The sequence below is a fragment of the Excalfactoria chinensis genome, chromosome 18 (assembly GCF_039878825.1).
Source record: "Excalfactoria chinensis isolate bCotChi1 chromosome 18, bCotChi1.hap2, whole genome shotgun sequence".
NCBI classification, from domain to species: Eukaryota; Metazoa; Chordata; class Aves; order Galliformes; family Phasianidae; genus Excalfactoria; species Excalfactoria chinensis.
Window position 1 is genome coordinate 1,159,993 of NC_092842.1, and position 10,646 is coordinate 1,170,638.

A 10,646-nucleotide genomic window follows, 5' to 3' on the forward strand; every position below is an offset into this window, starting at 1 on the left:
CGGATGGGACGGGGCTCTCTGGGTGCTGGCATTGGGACCTGGAGCAGCCAGCCCTGCTGCTCAGTGCTGCGCTTCAATGAGCAGCACTGTCATTAAACCAGAAGGACCCGAAGAGCCGCAGTGCCTGCAGCATCACAGAGGTTTCCCAGGTAACTGCTGTGTGCCCCCATCCCACCCCTGAGCACTGCTGTGCCATGGCAGCCCCCAGGCAGAGCACGCTCTTCCCTCCCGACCCGCATCACATCCCTGGGTAAGTGCTGGCCTTCAGCCACAAAGTTGATTTGTTTTCAAGGCAAATAGCTCAGGTTGGGATAAAACAGTGAGTTCTGTGATCTCTGATTGCTTTGTTTTAAGGCACATCTTAAATGTGCAGTATAAGGAAGGGACGTGGCTCAGGGGGGGACTTAGAGCAGGCTGTAATTAAGGATGGTGCTGCAGGGCATTGAGGGGAGCTGCACAACGGTGCTTTCATCAGTTTAAAACAGGGAGAGAAAAGTTTCCAGTGCTGCTTTCTGGGGTTCAAAACTGAAATAACTTTTGCAGTGAGGAAATCTGAAGAATGGGGCTGGGGGTGGGGAGGGGATGATCCCATCAGTGAGTGCCTGGTTGAGAAGGAAGAAACAGGAGGTCTGGGGGCAGCGTGAGCCCTCTGAGGACAGCAGTATTGATGGCATGGGAGCGGCAGGACCTGCTGCTGCAGTGGTGGCAATGACTCAAAGATGCTTGAAGGCATTGGGATGTCAAACCCAAAGTCAGAAACTCAGGGAAGGGCTCAGGGTATGAAGTGCTCCCATCCTGGACCCTGGCACTGCCCGTCCTGTCCCATCAGCTGTGCTGTGATTCACCCTGTGACAGATCTGTTCTTTGTAAGCCCAGACCTGAGCTCCTCAGGTTGTCTTGCTTTTAATTGCTCATAAACAGAACCCTTCCTCAGCCCCACCATTACTTTGTTCACCATCAGAGGTCCTCTGCCCGGCCTGTCATTATTCAGGCTACGTCATCCGCTCACGTTTATCATCCTGCACAGCTTCCTGGTGTTGCAAGAAGTATTGAAAACCAATGGGACGAGGCCACCGAGCTCCTCCAGCTCCAGTAAAGGTCCTGCAGGAGAGCTGCCAAGTGTAATGCATGGCTCTGCTGGCGGCTGTTGAAAGCAGCTGGGAGGGAAAGTGCTCACTCACCACCTTATGATCCTCGTGCATCATCCTTTAGCCCCAGTTACACACACAGTGGGATCACTGATGGGGTGGTTGTCTCTGTGCTGTCACAGGTGTTTCTCCAGCTTTTGGGTTTCAGGGACACTGGGAGATCCCCAGGCACAACGTCCCCAGGCCCTGCCCCTTGCACAGCTCCACACTGTGGTACCCACACGCTCCGTGTCTCTGTTCCCTTTCCAGCTATGAGGGCTTCCTCCCTCAGTACAACTACCAGTTTGGAGAGACCTATGGCAAAACCACGTACCGCCTGATGACGGACCCGCACATCCGGAGGAGCCCTCGCTCTGTGCTGGCACCGCTGTGCAAGACGAGGTTCATTGAGGACTTCAGTGGGACCCAGCACGGCCTGCAGCCCTTCCTCCCTGCACACTCTGGTGAGCAGAGCCCGGCGTTGTACTGGTTTGGTCACCAGTGAGGTCTGTGCTCACTGGGGATGTTGTTGGTACGGCTCCACGCTGGGTGGGAGCTCAGGCAGCTGCAGGGTTGGGGCAAAGCCTCAGCCAGTGAGTGCATGTTGGCACCTGATGGGGTGCAGAGAGGGTTGGACCCCAGGTTGACTTTGCTGGGATGGAGATAAATGGCCTCAGGTTGCTCCAGGTTGGGTATTAGGGAGCATTTCTTCTCCAATGGAGTGATAATGCATTGGCACAGCTGCCCAGGGAGCGGTGCAGTCACCATCCCTGGAGGTGTTCAGGGACTGCAGGACTCTTTCCCTGCTGGCAATTGGTGTCCTGTAGCTTCCTGCAGACTTCTGCCCTCCCTGCTCCTCCCTGCAGGACGGGACTCCACCAGGCAGTGTTGTTCCCAGGCTTTGTTCCTGGATGTTCCCATTTGCATTTCCTTGGGCTGAGTGGATTGAAGGGACCCAACAGAACCAGTCGATCTGGTTGGTGTCTGTCATTAGTCTCTGTCACTGTTCTTGTCCCTCCCAACCCCACCACTGTCTGCAGCCAGGAGCTCAGTCTCCTGCTCACTGGTGACGTGCTGGGAACTCAGCCACCAGCAGCACCGTGTGCCTCCGTGCCTCAAACCTCCACTGCAAGCTTTGCTCAACACGGCCTGCCTTCATTAGGCACAATACTGTGCACAGCTATGGCCAGAGAGCCCCAGCAGCGCTGCCAGCGTGGCCTGCAGCAAGATCAGCACACACAAAATCTTTGGTGAAGCCTTTTTGGTGGGATCAAAGGACGAGGTTGGTTCCTTCCCATTGAGTCCCATATTGAGTTCTTCCTGGAATGCTGTTGGGTGCAGCTGTTGGGGATGTGGTTGTGTTGGGGCTCAGGGTGGCCACGCAGGCACTGCTGAAGGGATATGGGTATGGATATGGGTATGGATATGGCACAGGCTGGTCAGGAGCTGCTTGGAGGTTCCTTGTGTACAAAGGGATTTCATTTCTGGCAACCCTGCCCAAGGCGGAGGGTTGGAACTGGATGCTCTTTGAGGTCCCTTCCAACCCAAGCCATTCTGTGACTCATTTTCCTGTCAATGCAGTAACTGCTTTGCCAGCTGAAGAAGAAAAGCAGAGATGCAATGTTTGCAGTGGAGATGTAGGAAACATTAAGATAATCTTGCTTTAAAATTGGCACACTGGGCTGGAAAATCAATTTAATCAAGGGTGACATCAGCCTGGGCAGCAGCTGTTGGTACTGTTGTACAGAGTATGTGTACCCTATAACATTGCATACAACATATATCACTTATAATAGTGGGCAGATTACAAACCCAAATGCCAGCTAACAGCCCCATACCTGTACAGGAGGGCAAATCCTGTGGCCAGTGCTGGTGGCAGTGCAGATGATGTGGACAAGGCGGTGGTGGCTGTGGGCTGAGGGCACAACGCTGGCCATGCCACATCCCACCCCATTCTGCTGTTTCCCTGCAGGGTTCTTCCCCTACGACAGAGCCAAAGCTCTGACCAACTTCCCTGAGGCAGAATTTGGTCCGAAGCCGCCTGCAGCGGGGCCGGCAGTGGAGGATCTGACTCGCACGGAGCCCCTGCACAGCTATGGCGGCGCTGGGCTGAGCACGTGCCCACCGAGTACAACCTGGGACCCCTCAGGGCCACCAAAGGGACAGGGGTGGCGGCTGCCCCCAATCCCTGCAGCCCATGGGCAGGATGGGTTGCATGGGACTGCAGGAACTGGGCAGGTGAGGCCTCGGATGGGAGGTGAGAGGGGATGGGGATGGAGATGGGGATGGGGATGGGGATGGGTCCTGGGGGGGCTTGGGGGCTGAGGACCACCCCAGTGCTATGGCTGGGAGCGGCATCCCAGGGCTCTGGCAGCTCAGGGCCATCCCACCACCTGCTGGGGCAGAGCCGTTCCCTAAAACACAGAGTACCAAAGGTGCACAGATGTTTTCAGGGGTAGCAAACACCGCTCATCACCAGGAGGACGTTGTGATGGTGCCCAGCTCACCTGGGGTTCCCAGTGATCCCTCTTAGAAGGGACGGTGCTTTGGTCCCCTCATTTCTGCTGGAGCCAATGCAGGGCCAGCAGCCAGGGCTGTGCTGATCCCTGGAAGGCTGAGATCAGAGATTAGCGGTGTGACGTATGGAGCCAAAGCTGCTCAGAAGGGCCATCCCTGCTCCCACGTGCAGCTCTTTGGCCCCCTGGGTGCCCTGCAGGTCTCACCCGCTCATTTGGCCTTAGAAATCCAGAGCATCTCTATGGAACACCAGGACAAGGCGGTAATGGTGGTTGGGATGAACAGGTTCTGGTGGTGATGGAGGTGGAGGGGAGCAGGTTTGACCAGCCACGTCTTACATTTCTGCTTTTCTTTTGAGCCTGTGAGAGCTGAAGGTGCGGACTGGCGGCTCCCCAAGCTGGATGTGCCCAGAGTGATCCAGCAGAAGGTCATCCCAGGTAGAGGGGGAGGGTGGTAAAAAACCAAAGGCTGTTTGGAATAAATCCCACCTCTGACATCCGATTCGAATGGATGGGATTGAACAAATCTTTTCCTTCCTATGCTCTGCCAAGGTGATGTATTTATCACAGCAGCTTCTGCTCCCAGCCTGCTGAGCCTCACACTGTGTGTGCTCCATCTCCATCCATAGGGTATGCTGGATTCATACCGCGCTTCACGTGGGCCCTGGGCACGAATTACCTGCAGGCTGTGAAGGAATCTATGGCTGAATTCGACAGGCAGCAGGTAGGGGGCACACGAGGCCGGTTGAGCCATGTAACCTCCCAGCTGCACTCCCAGCAATGGTTTTGTTTGCAGCAGAGCTGGGGGTATCAGAGCAAAGCAGAACACAGCGCTGGGTGACGTGCTGGAAGGAATGACGAGCAATTAAATTCTGTAGCTTGTTTCCTTGGGACATGAGGGAGGATAAATGAGTTCATAAAAGGATTAAGGTTCATGGGAGGCTGTTAAAAACATAGCTGTGGGTGCAGGAGGCCCTTATGCAATGCGTCCTTTGCACCGAGGTGCTGGTGGAGGCTTTTTCCTTTCCTAGCATTGCTCGTCTCCCAAAGATGGATGCCTGATTTCTACACCCTTCCCCAGAGGAGAAATATCCACACTGTGAAGCTCCTCTCGCTGTAGCACTCTTCTGTATCACGCCATATAATCCTCCTACGTGCAAAATGAGCTCCCTCCCACTGTGGTCAACAGATTCCTCCGTGCTACCGGATTGGACATGGCCACAACTCACTGTGCTGCTTGCCAGCCCGCTCTGCCCCCCACTCATGGGGAAGCCCCTGCTTGGGGATGGATGCTGCTCCCCTCTGCAGGGACCGGCTGTGCTCAGGCTTGCTGAGGTTATTTGCGGCACAGGAGGAGCTGAAGGGATGAGGAAAGAAATCACACCAAATTTCTGTCTAAGATGGCTTCAGCCTTCGAGCCTCTAATCTGCTGCCCTAAATCTGTTGCCCTAGGTTACGTGCTGAGATGCGCCGCGGATCATTTCTTGCTGGCTGCATCAGGCAGAGCAGTGCAATCCTCTCGCTTCAGTGCAGCTCTGCGAGGGCAGCAGGAAGGCAGCAGCACTGCGTGGGGCTCTGTGCGCCCCTTCCCCCCTCCCAGGGCAGTGTAGCATCAGTGGGACCTTTGGGGGGTTCTGCCCCTGCAATGTGTGACCTCACAGCAGGCGATGGAGGCTGATTTACACTCTCCCTTCAGCTCACACATCCTAAGCCTTCCTCTTCCTCCCAGGCTGGGAATTAGGTGTTAATCACCACCAAGGAAAGCGGAACCTGTTATGGGTGGTGGGGGGGGGGGACGGCAAACAGACATGCAGAGTCACAGCATGAGGTGTATGCTGAGCTGATGGGTCTCAGCACATCGCCATCAATGCAGCCCGGGTTTGGGGCTGATGCCAAATGCTGCAGTGTGAGGGCTGCAGGGCCTCTGCCAGAGCCCATCAAGGCAGAACCTCAGGGCAGGGAGGGGAAGCTGTAATGTGGCTTAGAACCAGTACAAAATGGAACCTTGGTGAGAACTGCTTTTGGTTAGTCTGAGCGCTGCCTTTAACCAATGGTGTGATCAATTCTTTTCCAGTTCCTGGAGAGGAACCCCATTCACAGCTTTGGCAAGAGATTTCCCCAGACGTACTGGCCTGCCAACAACATCTACACCAGCGCTGGGCTGATACCAGACTATATGGGCTTCGTCCCACGTAAGTTCATCAGCTGAGTGAAAATGAAAGTCGCCAGCACTGATTAATGACGTAGCGCTGCTGGTAGCTGCAGTGTCCTCATGTGTTCTGGGGGGGTGAGTGAAGGAAATGCATTCCAGTGTGCTCCATGCAGGGGAGCTGGGCTAAGTGACCTTTAATGGTCCCTTCCTACTCTTATGGGTTCTATGGTTGTGCTCAGTGTAATGCAAAGAAACACAGAACAGAAACCTGCACCCTGAAAGCAGGGATAGAAATCAACTGCTTTAAATGTTACCTCATGCTTTAAGAATCTTCTCAGTCTTTTCACCTACAGAATTGGGCTTCTGGGGAGGTTTGAAATTGGCCACCTGCTCCTCCACACAGACACACTGCACTGCTCAGGGCAACCTCAGCTACTGTTTTCACTCTGGAAGGAGAAACCTTAAGCCAGAACCCCCCCAAACCAGTTACAACCATTTCTTTATTGAGAAAGCAGCCTGCCTGCCTTCTGTCCAGCTATGCTGTGATGGAATGAGATCTGCAATGCTCTTTGGCTGCATTGCTGGAGCTCTTTAATTCCTCTGCAGTCACAGCTGCCATGAGCTGCAACGCCCCGGCCAGCTCCTTATTGCTGCATGGGTGCAGCCTGGGCGAGGGCAGCGTTCCACCCACCTGCATCTGAAAGGCAAATCGCTGGCACCAGCCGCCTGCCCTGGCAGACACGGAGCTGCAGCTCACAGCTGCCTGTGCCTCCATTCTTGTCTGAGCCGCTCAGTCCTCCGAGGCTGAAGCCTGACCCAGCACCTGTAATAGGAGTCCATGTGCAGGTACCTAAATTTAGATGCGGCTTAGAGCTGAATTTCACCCTCCACACTAAGGGTATTTCCCTCCATCAGGACGGCCAGCTATAAAGTAACTCCACCATTAATTCTTCCAACACCCCCCTGACCCAAGAGAGGCTGCTGCTGTACCCCAGGCCATGATGGTGCCCACCATCACAGTGAGGGGAAGCAGTGCTGCTCTGAGGGCTGCTCAGACAAACCCACATCCTGGCTTTCTCTTTTCCAGAGCTCCGCCACACCTACGCGCTTACATTTGGGAACAGCACCCGCAAGGCTTACCAGCTGGAACAAAGGAGACGAGCCTGTGCACTGTGAAAAATGCTTTAATGGTGCCTGTACAGCATTGGAAAGTGACTCGAAGACAAGAGGAGGAACACAACACAGAGAGAGGTTTCGAATGAGAGTTCATACAGCTTTAAACAAAATTTACAGGTGGCATCTGCGTAGCTCTTACTCTGCCTCCTCCTCAGCCTCCTCCTCAAACTCCCCCTCCTCCTCAGCAGTAGCATCCTGGTACTGCTGATACTCAGACACCAGGTCGTTCATGTTGCTCTCAGCCTCTGTGAATTCCATCTCGTCCATGCCCTCGCCTGTGTACCAATGCAGGAAAGCCTTTCTGCGGAACATGGCCGTGAACTGCTCTGAAATGCGTTTGAACAGCTCCTGGATGGCCGTGCTGTTACCAATGAACGTGGCAGACATTTTCAGGCCACGAGGTGGAATGTCACAGACCGCTGTTTTAACGTTATTGGGAATCCATTCCACAAAGTAACTGCTATTTTTGTTCTGAACGTTCAGCATTTGCTCATCTACCTCTTTCATAGACATGCGGCCTCTGAAAACAGCAGCTACGGTCAGGTAGCGGCCGTGCCGCGGGTCGCACGCAGCCATCATGTTTTTGGCATCGAACATTTGCTGCGTGAGCTCTGGGACGGTCAGAGCGCGGTACTGCTGGCTGCCACGGCTCGTGAGAGGGGCAAAGCCGGGCATGAAGAAGTGCAGGCGGGGGAAGGGAACCATATTCACCGCCAGCTTCCGCAGGTCGGCGTTAAGCTGGCCTGGGAAACGCAGGCAGGTGGTGACACCGCTCATGGTCGCTGACACTAAATGGTTCAGATCACCGTATGTTGGCGTAGTTAACTTCAGTGTTCTGAAGCATATGTCATACAGAGCTTCGTTATCAATGCAGTAGGTTTCGTCTGTGTTCTCCACGAGCTGGTGCACCGACAGCGTGGCGTTGTAGGGCTCTACTACAGTGTCTGATACTTTGGGGGAGGGCACGACGCTGAAGGTGTTCATGATTCGGTCTGGGTACTCCTCACGAATTTTGCTGATGAGCAGAGTGCCCATGCCAGAGCCAGTGCCGCCCCCCAGAGAGTGAGTGAGCTGGAAGCCCTGCAGGCAATCACAGCTTTCTGCCTCCTTTCTTACAACATCTAATACGGAATCAACTAATTCAGCACCTTCAGTATAGTGGCCCTTTGCCCAGTTGTTTCCTGCTCCGCTTTGACCTGGAAGAGAGCCATTTTCCTATTAGATTACGGTCAGCGCTTCCTGCTGGCAATCAAAGCTTTAAGACCATCAGGCTGGGGAGAACCCCCCACAAAAGCGGCCGGCTCTATTCAGCCACACACCGACCCCTTTCCTTGACGGCTCTCCCCGTGTCGCCCCCCGCAGCCCCACGCCGGGATTAACCCGCAGCGCGGCCCTGCCCGGCCCTGCCCACCCCGGTTCCCCGCTCCAGCTCTGCCGCCTCACTCACCAAACACGAAGTTGTCCGGCCGGAATATCTGCCCGAACGGCCCCGAGCGCACCGAGTCCATGGTGCCGGGCTCCAGGTCCACCAGCACGGCGCGGGGCACGTACTTGCCGCCTGCGGACAGGGAGAGGCCGTGAGCGCGGGGCGGGGCGGGGCGGGCGGGGGGCGGCGGGGGGCGCCGTACCTGTGGCCTCGTTGTAGTACACGTTGATGCGCTCCAGCTGCAGGTCGCTGTCGCCGTGGTACGTGCCCGTCGGGTCGATGCCATGTTCGTCGCTGATCACCTCCCAGAACTGCCGGACAAAAGCCCGTCAGCTCGGACCCTGCTCGGACCCCGCCCCGACCCCCCGCGCCGCCCCCGGCCCCTCCGCCCGCACCTTGGCCCCGATCTGGTTGCCGCACTGTCCGGCCTGCAGGTGCACGATCTCCCTCATGATGGTTTCTGCACAGCGACCACCCAGCGAACGCCGCTCTTCCCCCCAACTGACGGCGTTAGGCAACCGCCAGGTCTTATATAGCAGCGGAATGCGCGCGCAGCCTTCTTCTCCCCGCCCGGGCGGCCATCCGCAGCAGCGCATTGGGTACTCATAACGAGGCTCTAAAAATACGGAGTTCCGATTGGTCCAGACGCTGCCACTCAACTATGGGTTTCTGTTGGCTCCGCCTCTCTGTCTGTTGATTTTACTGTCAGGCAACCGTGACTCACGCGCGCCCGCCCTACTTGCTCAGGGCGCTCCTCATTGGCTGAATTGAATGATTGATGTCGGGCGTGATTGGCTGCGGGCCGCAGGGATGAGCTCACGTCATTTGATTGGACGAAAACCAAGTGTCCTGGTAACCGTCGCAATGACTCCGCAGCGGGCTCGGGGCGGTGGCCGGTGCGGCTCCTTATTCCCGAAGCCGTGTGCGCACTTTGCGCAGCGTGGGCGGCAGCTCCGCCTCGCAGCCGGGGAGAAGCTCCGTGGAAGTTCCGCGGAGCCCCGAGCACCCCCGGCCTCTTCCCGCCCCACACCAACGGCTCTCCTTCACACAACGCTTTTTCCGGCCCCGAAGTGCCGCAGCGGCGCTATGGGGGCAGGGAGCCGCTCTGCGCATGCGCGGGCTGCAGCGCCTTTCTAGCACTTTCTGGCGCGCAGCCGCCTGAGGCGGCGGGTCGCGCGGCCGTTACCATGGCAACGCGCCTCACGCCGGGCGGCGGTTCGGGCCGCAGCGCTGGGAGCGTCCGTTGCCGTTTACCTCAGTGTGCCGTTCGTGGTTGTCGCTGCCTTGAGGTGTGTGCTGGCACGGGGCGGTGCCTGTTGCGTTCTGTATGCAGCATAGTGTGCACACGGGGATGTAAGGAGCAGGCTGGTGCAGCGCTGTGTGGTTTGCTGTAGGTTGGAGCTGGAATGGAGGCCGGCTCCTCTGCTGGGGTTATAGGGCCGAGCTGTGTCTTCATCCTGAGCTCCTGCTGCTCCAGCCCTGTCATTAGGCTATAGGTCCTAGCACTTCTCGTTCCATAATGGAGCTAGAACTTGAAAGCAGCTCCTAATTGGGCTCTCCAGGCCCTGCCAGTCGCAAAGTGTTGTCTTGATGTGGGGGTGGACTGAGGCGAAAGCAGCAGATGACCTCAATTCTCTGTACGCAAACAGAACGCACAGGGCTGGCACTTTGTGTGCTGCTCAGGGGCTCGTGTAAGACACAGCCACGTTATGACCTGTATCTGTATCAGCATCTCTGCTTGGGTAACAATAACCCAACTGTTTCTGAGACAGGGTCAGGTGAGGAGGTAAGCAGGAGATGAAGAATGTCGTGAGGACTTTTGCAGGAGGTAAAATAGCCTCTGGTTGTTGGCTTAATAGAAGGGTGTGGGTGAATGACATTTTGGGCATGTAAACAACACGTACCCTCAGAAATGCTGGAAGGAGCCCAGGAGCACTTGGAGCGGCCCCAGAGGCACCTGGACAACCCTGGAGAGCCTGGGAAGAGCCTCAGAGCACCAGGAGGAACCTGAGAGCTGCCCCCACAGCACCCGGAGGCCCTGGGAAAGCCCTGTGCAAAGCACAGAGGTGCCCAGACAGGACTAGGAAGACACGCATCCTGCTTGTCCTCTACATTCCGAACCTGAAGGTAGGAGGCTTATGCAGTTCACTGCAAGATAGCTGAGTAATGCAAAGACATTAGGGTCCAGATTTATCCCACATAATTAAAGGCGTGATGTTGAATTAAATTGCTAACTCTGGCCTGCATTC

At 56.1% G+C, this 10,646-nt stretch overlaps 3 protein-coding genes across 3 annotated transcripts in view; 2 read left to right on the plus strand and 1 right to left on the minus strand.

Annotated features, from left to right (window-relative positions):
• Positions 1–194: 194 nt before the first annotated feature.
• Positions 195–7,021, plus strand: CIMIP2A (ciliary microtubule inner protein 2A). Its single transcript, XM_072352878.1, has 7 exons — positions 195–250; positions 1,398–1,591; positions 3,100–3,365; positions 4,003–4,081; positions 4,273–4,367; positions 5,718–5,835; positions 6,883–7,021. The coding sequence occupies exons 1-7, from the start codon at positions 195–197 to the stop codon at positions 6,969–6,971; spliced, it is 897 nt and encodes a 298-aa protein (XP_072208979.1). The 3' UTR covers positions 6,972–7,021.
• Positions 6,962–9,024, minus strand: TUBB4B (tubulin beta 4B class IVb). Its single transcript, XM_072352877.1, has 4 exons — positions 8,793–9,024; positions 8,600–8,708; positions 8,419–8,529; positions 6,962–8,167 (listed from the first exon to the last, which is right to left on the minus strand). The coding sequence occupies exons 1-4, from the start codon at positions 8,991–8,993 to the stop codon at positions 7,107–7,109; spliced, it is 1,482 nt and encodes a 493-aa protein (XP_072208978.1). The 5' UTR covers positions 8,994–9,024; the 3' UTR covers positions 6,962–7,106.
• A 1,461-nt stretch (positions 9,025–10,485) lies between these two features.
• NELFB (negative elongation factor complex member B) overlaps positions 10,486–10,646 on the plus strand; it is a 34,126-nt gene continuing 33,965 nt past the window's right edge. Inside the window, exon 1 of the mRNA XM_072352610.1 lies at positions 10,486–10,524. The gene's annotated coding sequence lies outside the window, so the exon portion shown is untranslated. The remainder of the gene's footprint in view (positions 10,525–10,646) is intronic.

Bases quoted from the DNA above. Each gene is read 5' to 3' on its own strand.
- CIMIP2A (XM_072352878.1), top strand. From the start codon at position 195: ATGGCAGCCCCCAGGCAGAGCACGCTCTTCCCTCCCGACCCGCATCAC. The intron at 4,368-5,717 runs GTAGGGGGCACA...ATTCTTTTCCAG, and splicing joins CTGAATTCGACAGGCAGCAG to TTCCTGGAGAGGAACCCCAT. The intron at 5,836-6,882 runs GTAAGTTCATCA...TCTCTTTTCCAG, and splicing joins CTATATGGGCTTCGTCCCAC to AGCTCCGCCACACCTACGCG.
- TUBB4B (XM_072352877.1), bottom strand. From the start codon at position 8,993: ATGCGCTGCTGCGGATGGCCGCCCGGGCGGGGAGAAGAAGGCTGCGCG. The intron at 8,530-8,599 runs GTACGGCGCCCC...CCCTGTCCGCAG, and splicing joins GTACTACAACGAGGCCACAG to GCGGCAAGTACGTGCCCCGC. The intron at 8,168-8,418 runs GTGAGTGAGGCG...GCTCTCTTCCAG, and splicing joins GCCGGACAACTTCGTGTTTG to GTCAAAGCGGAGCAGGAAAC.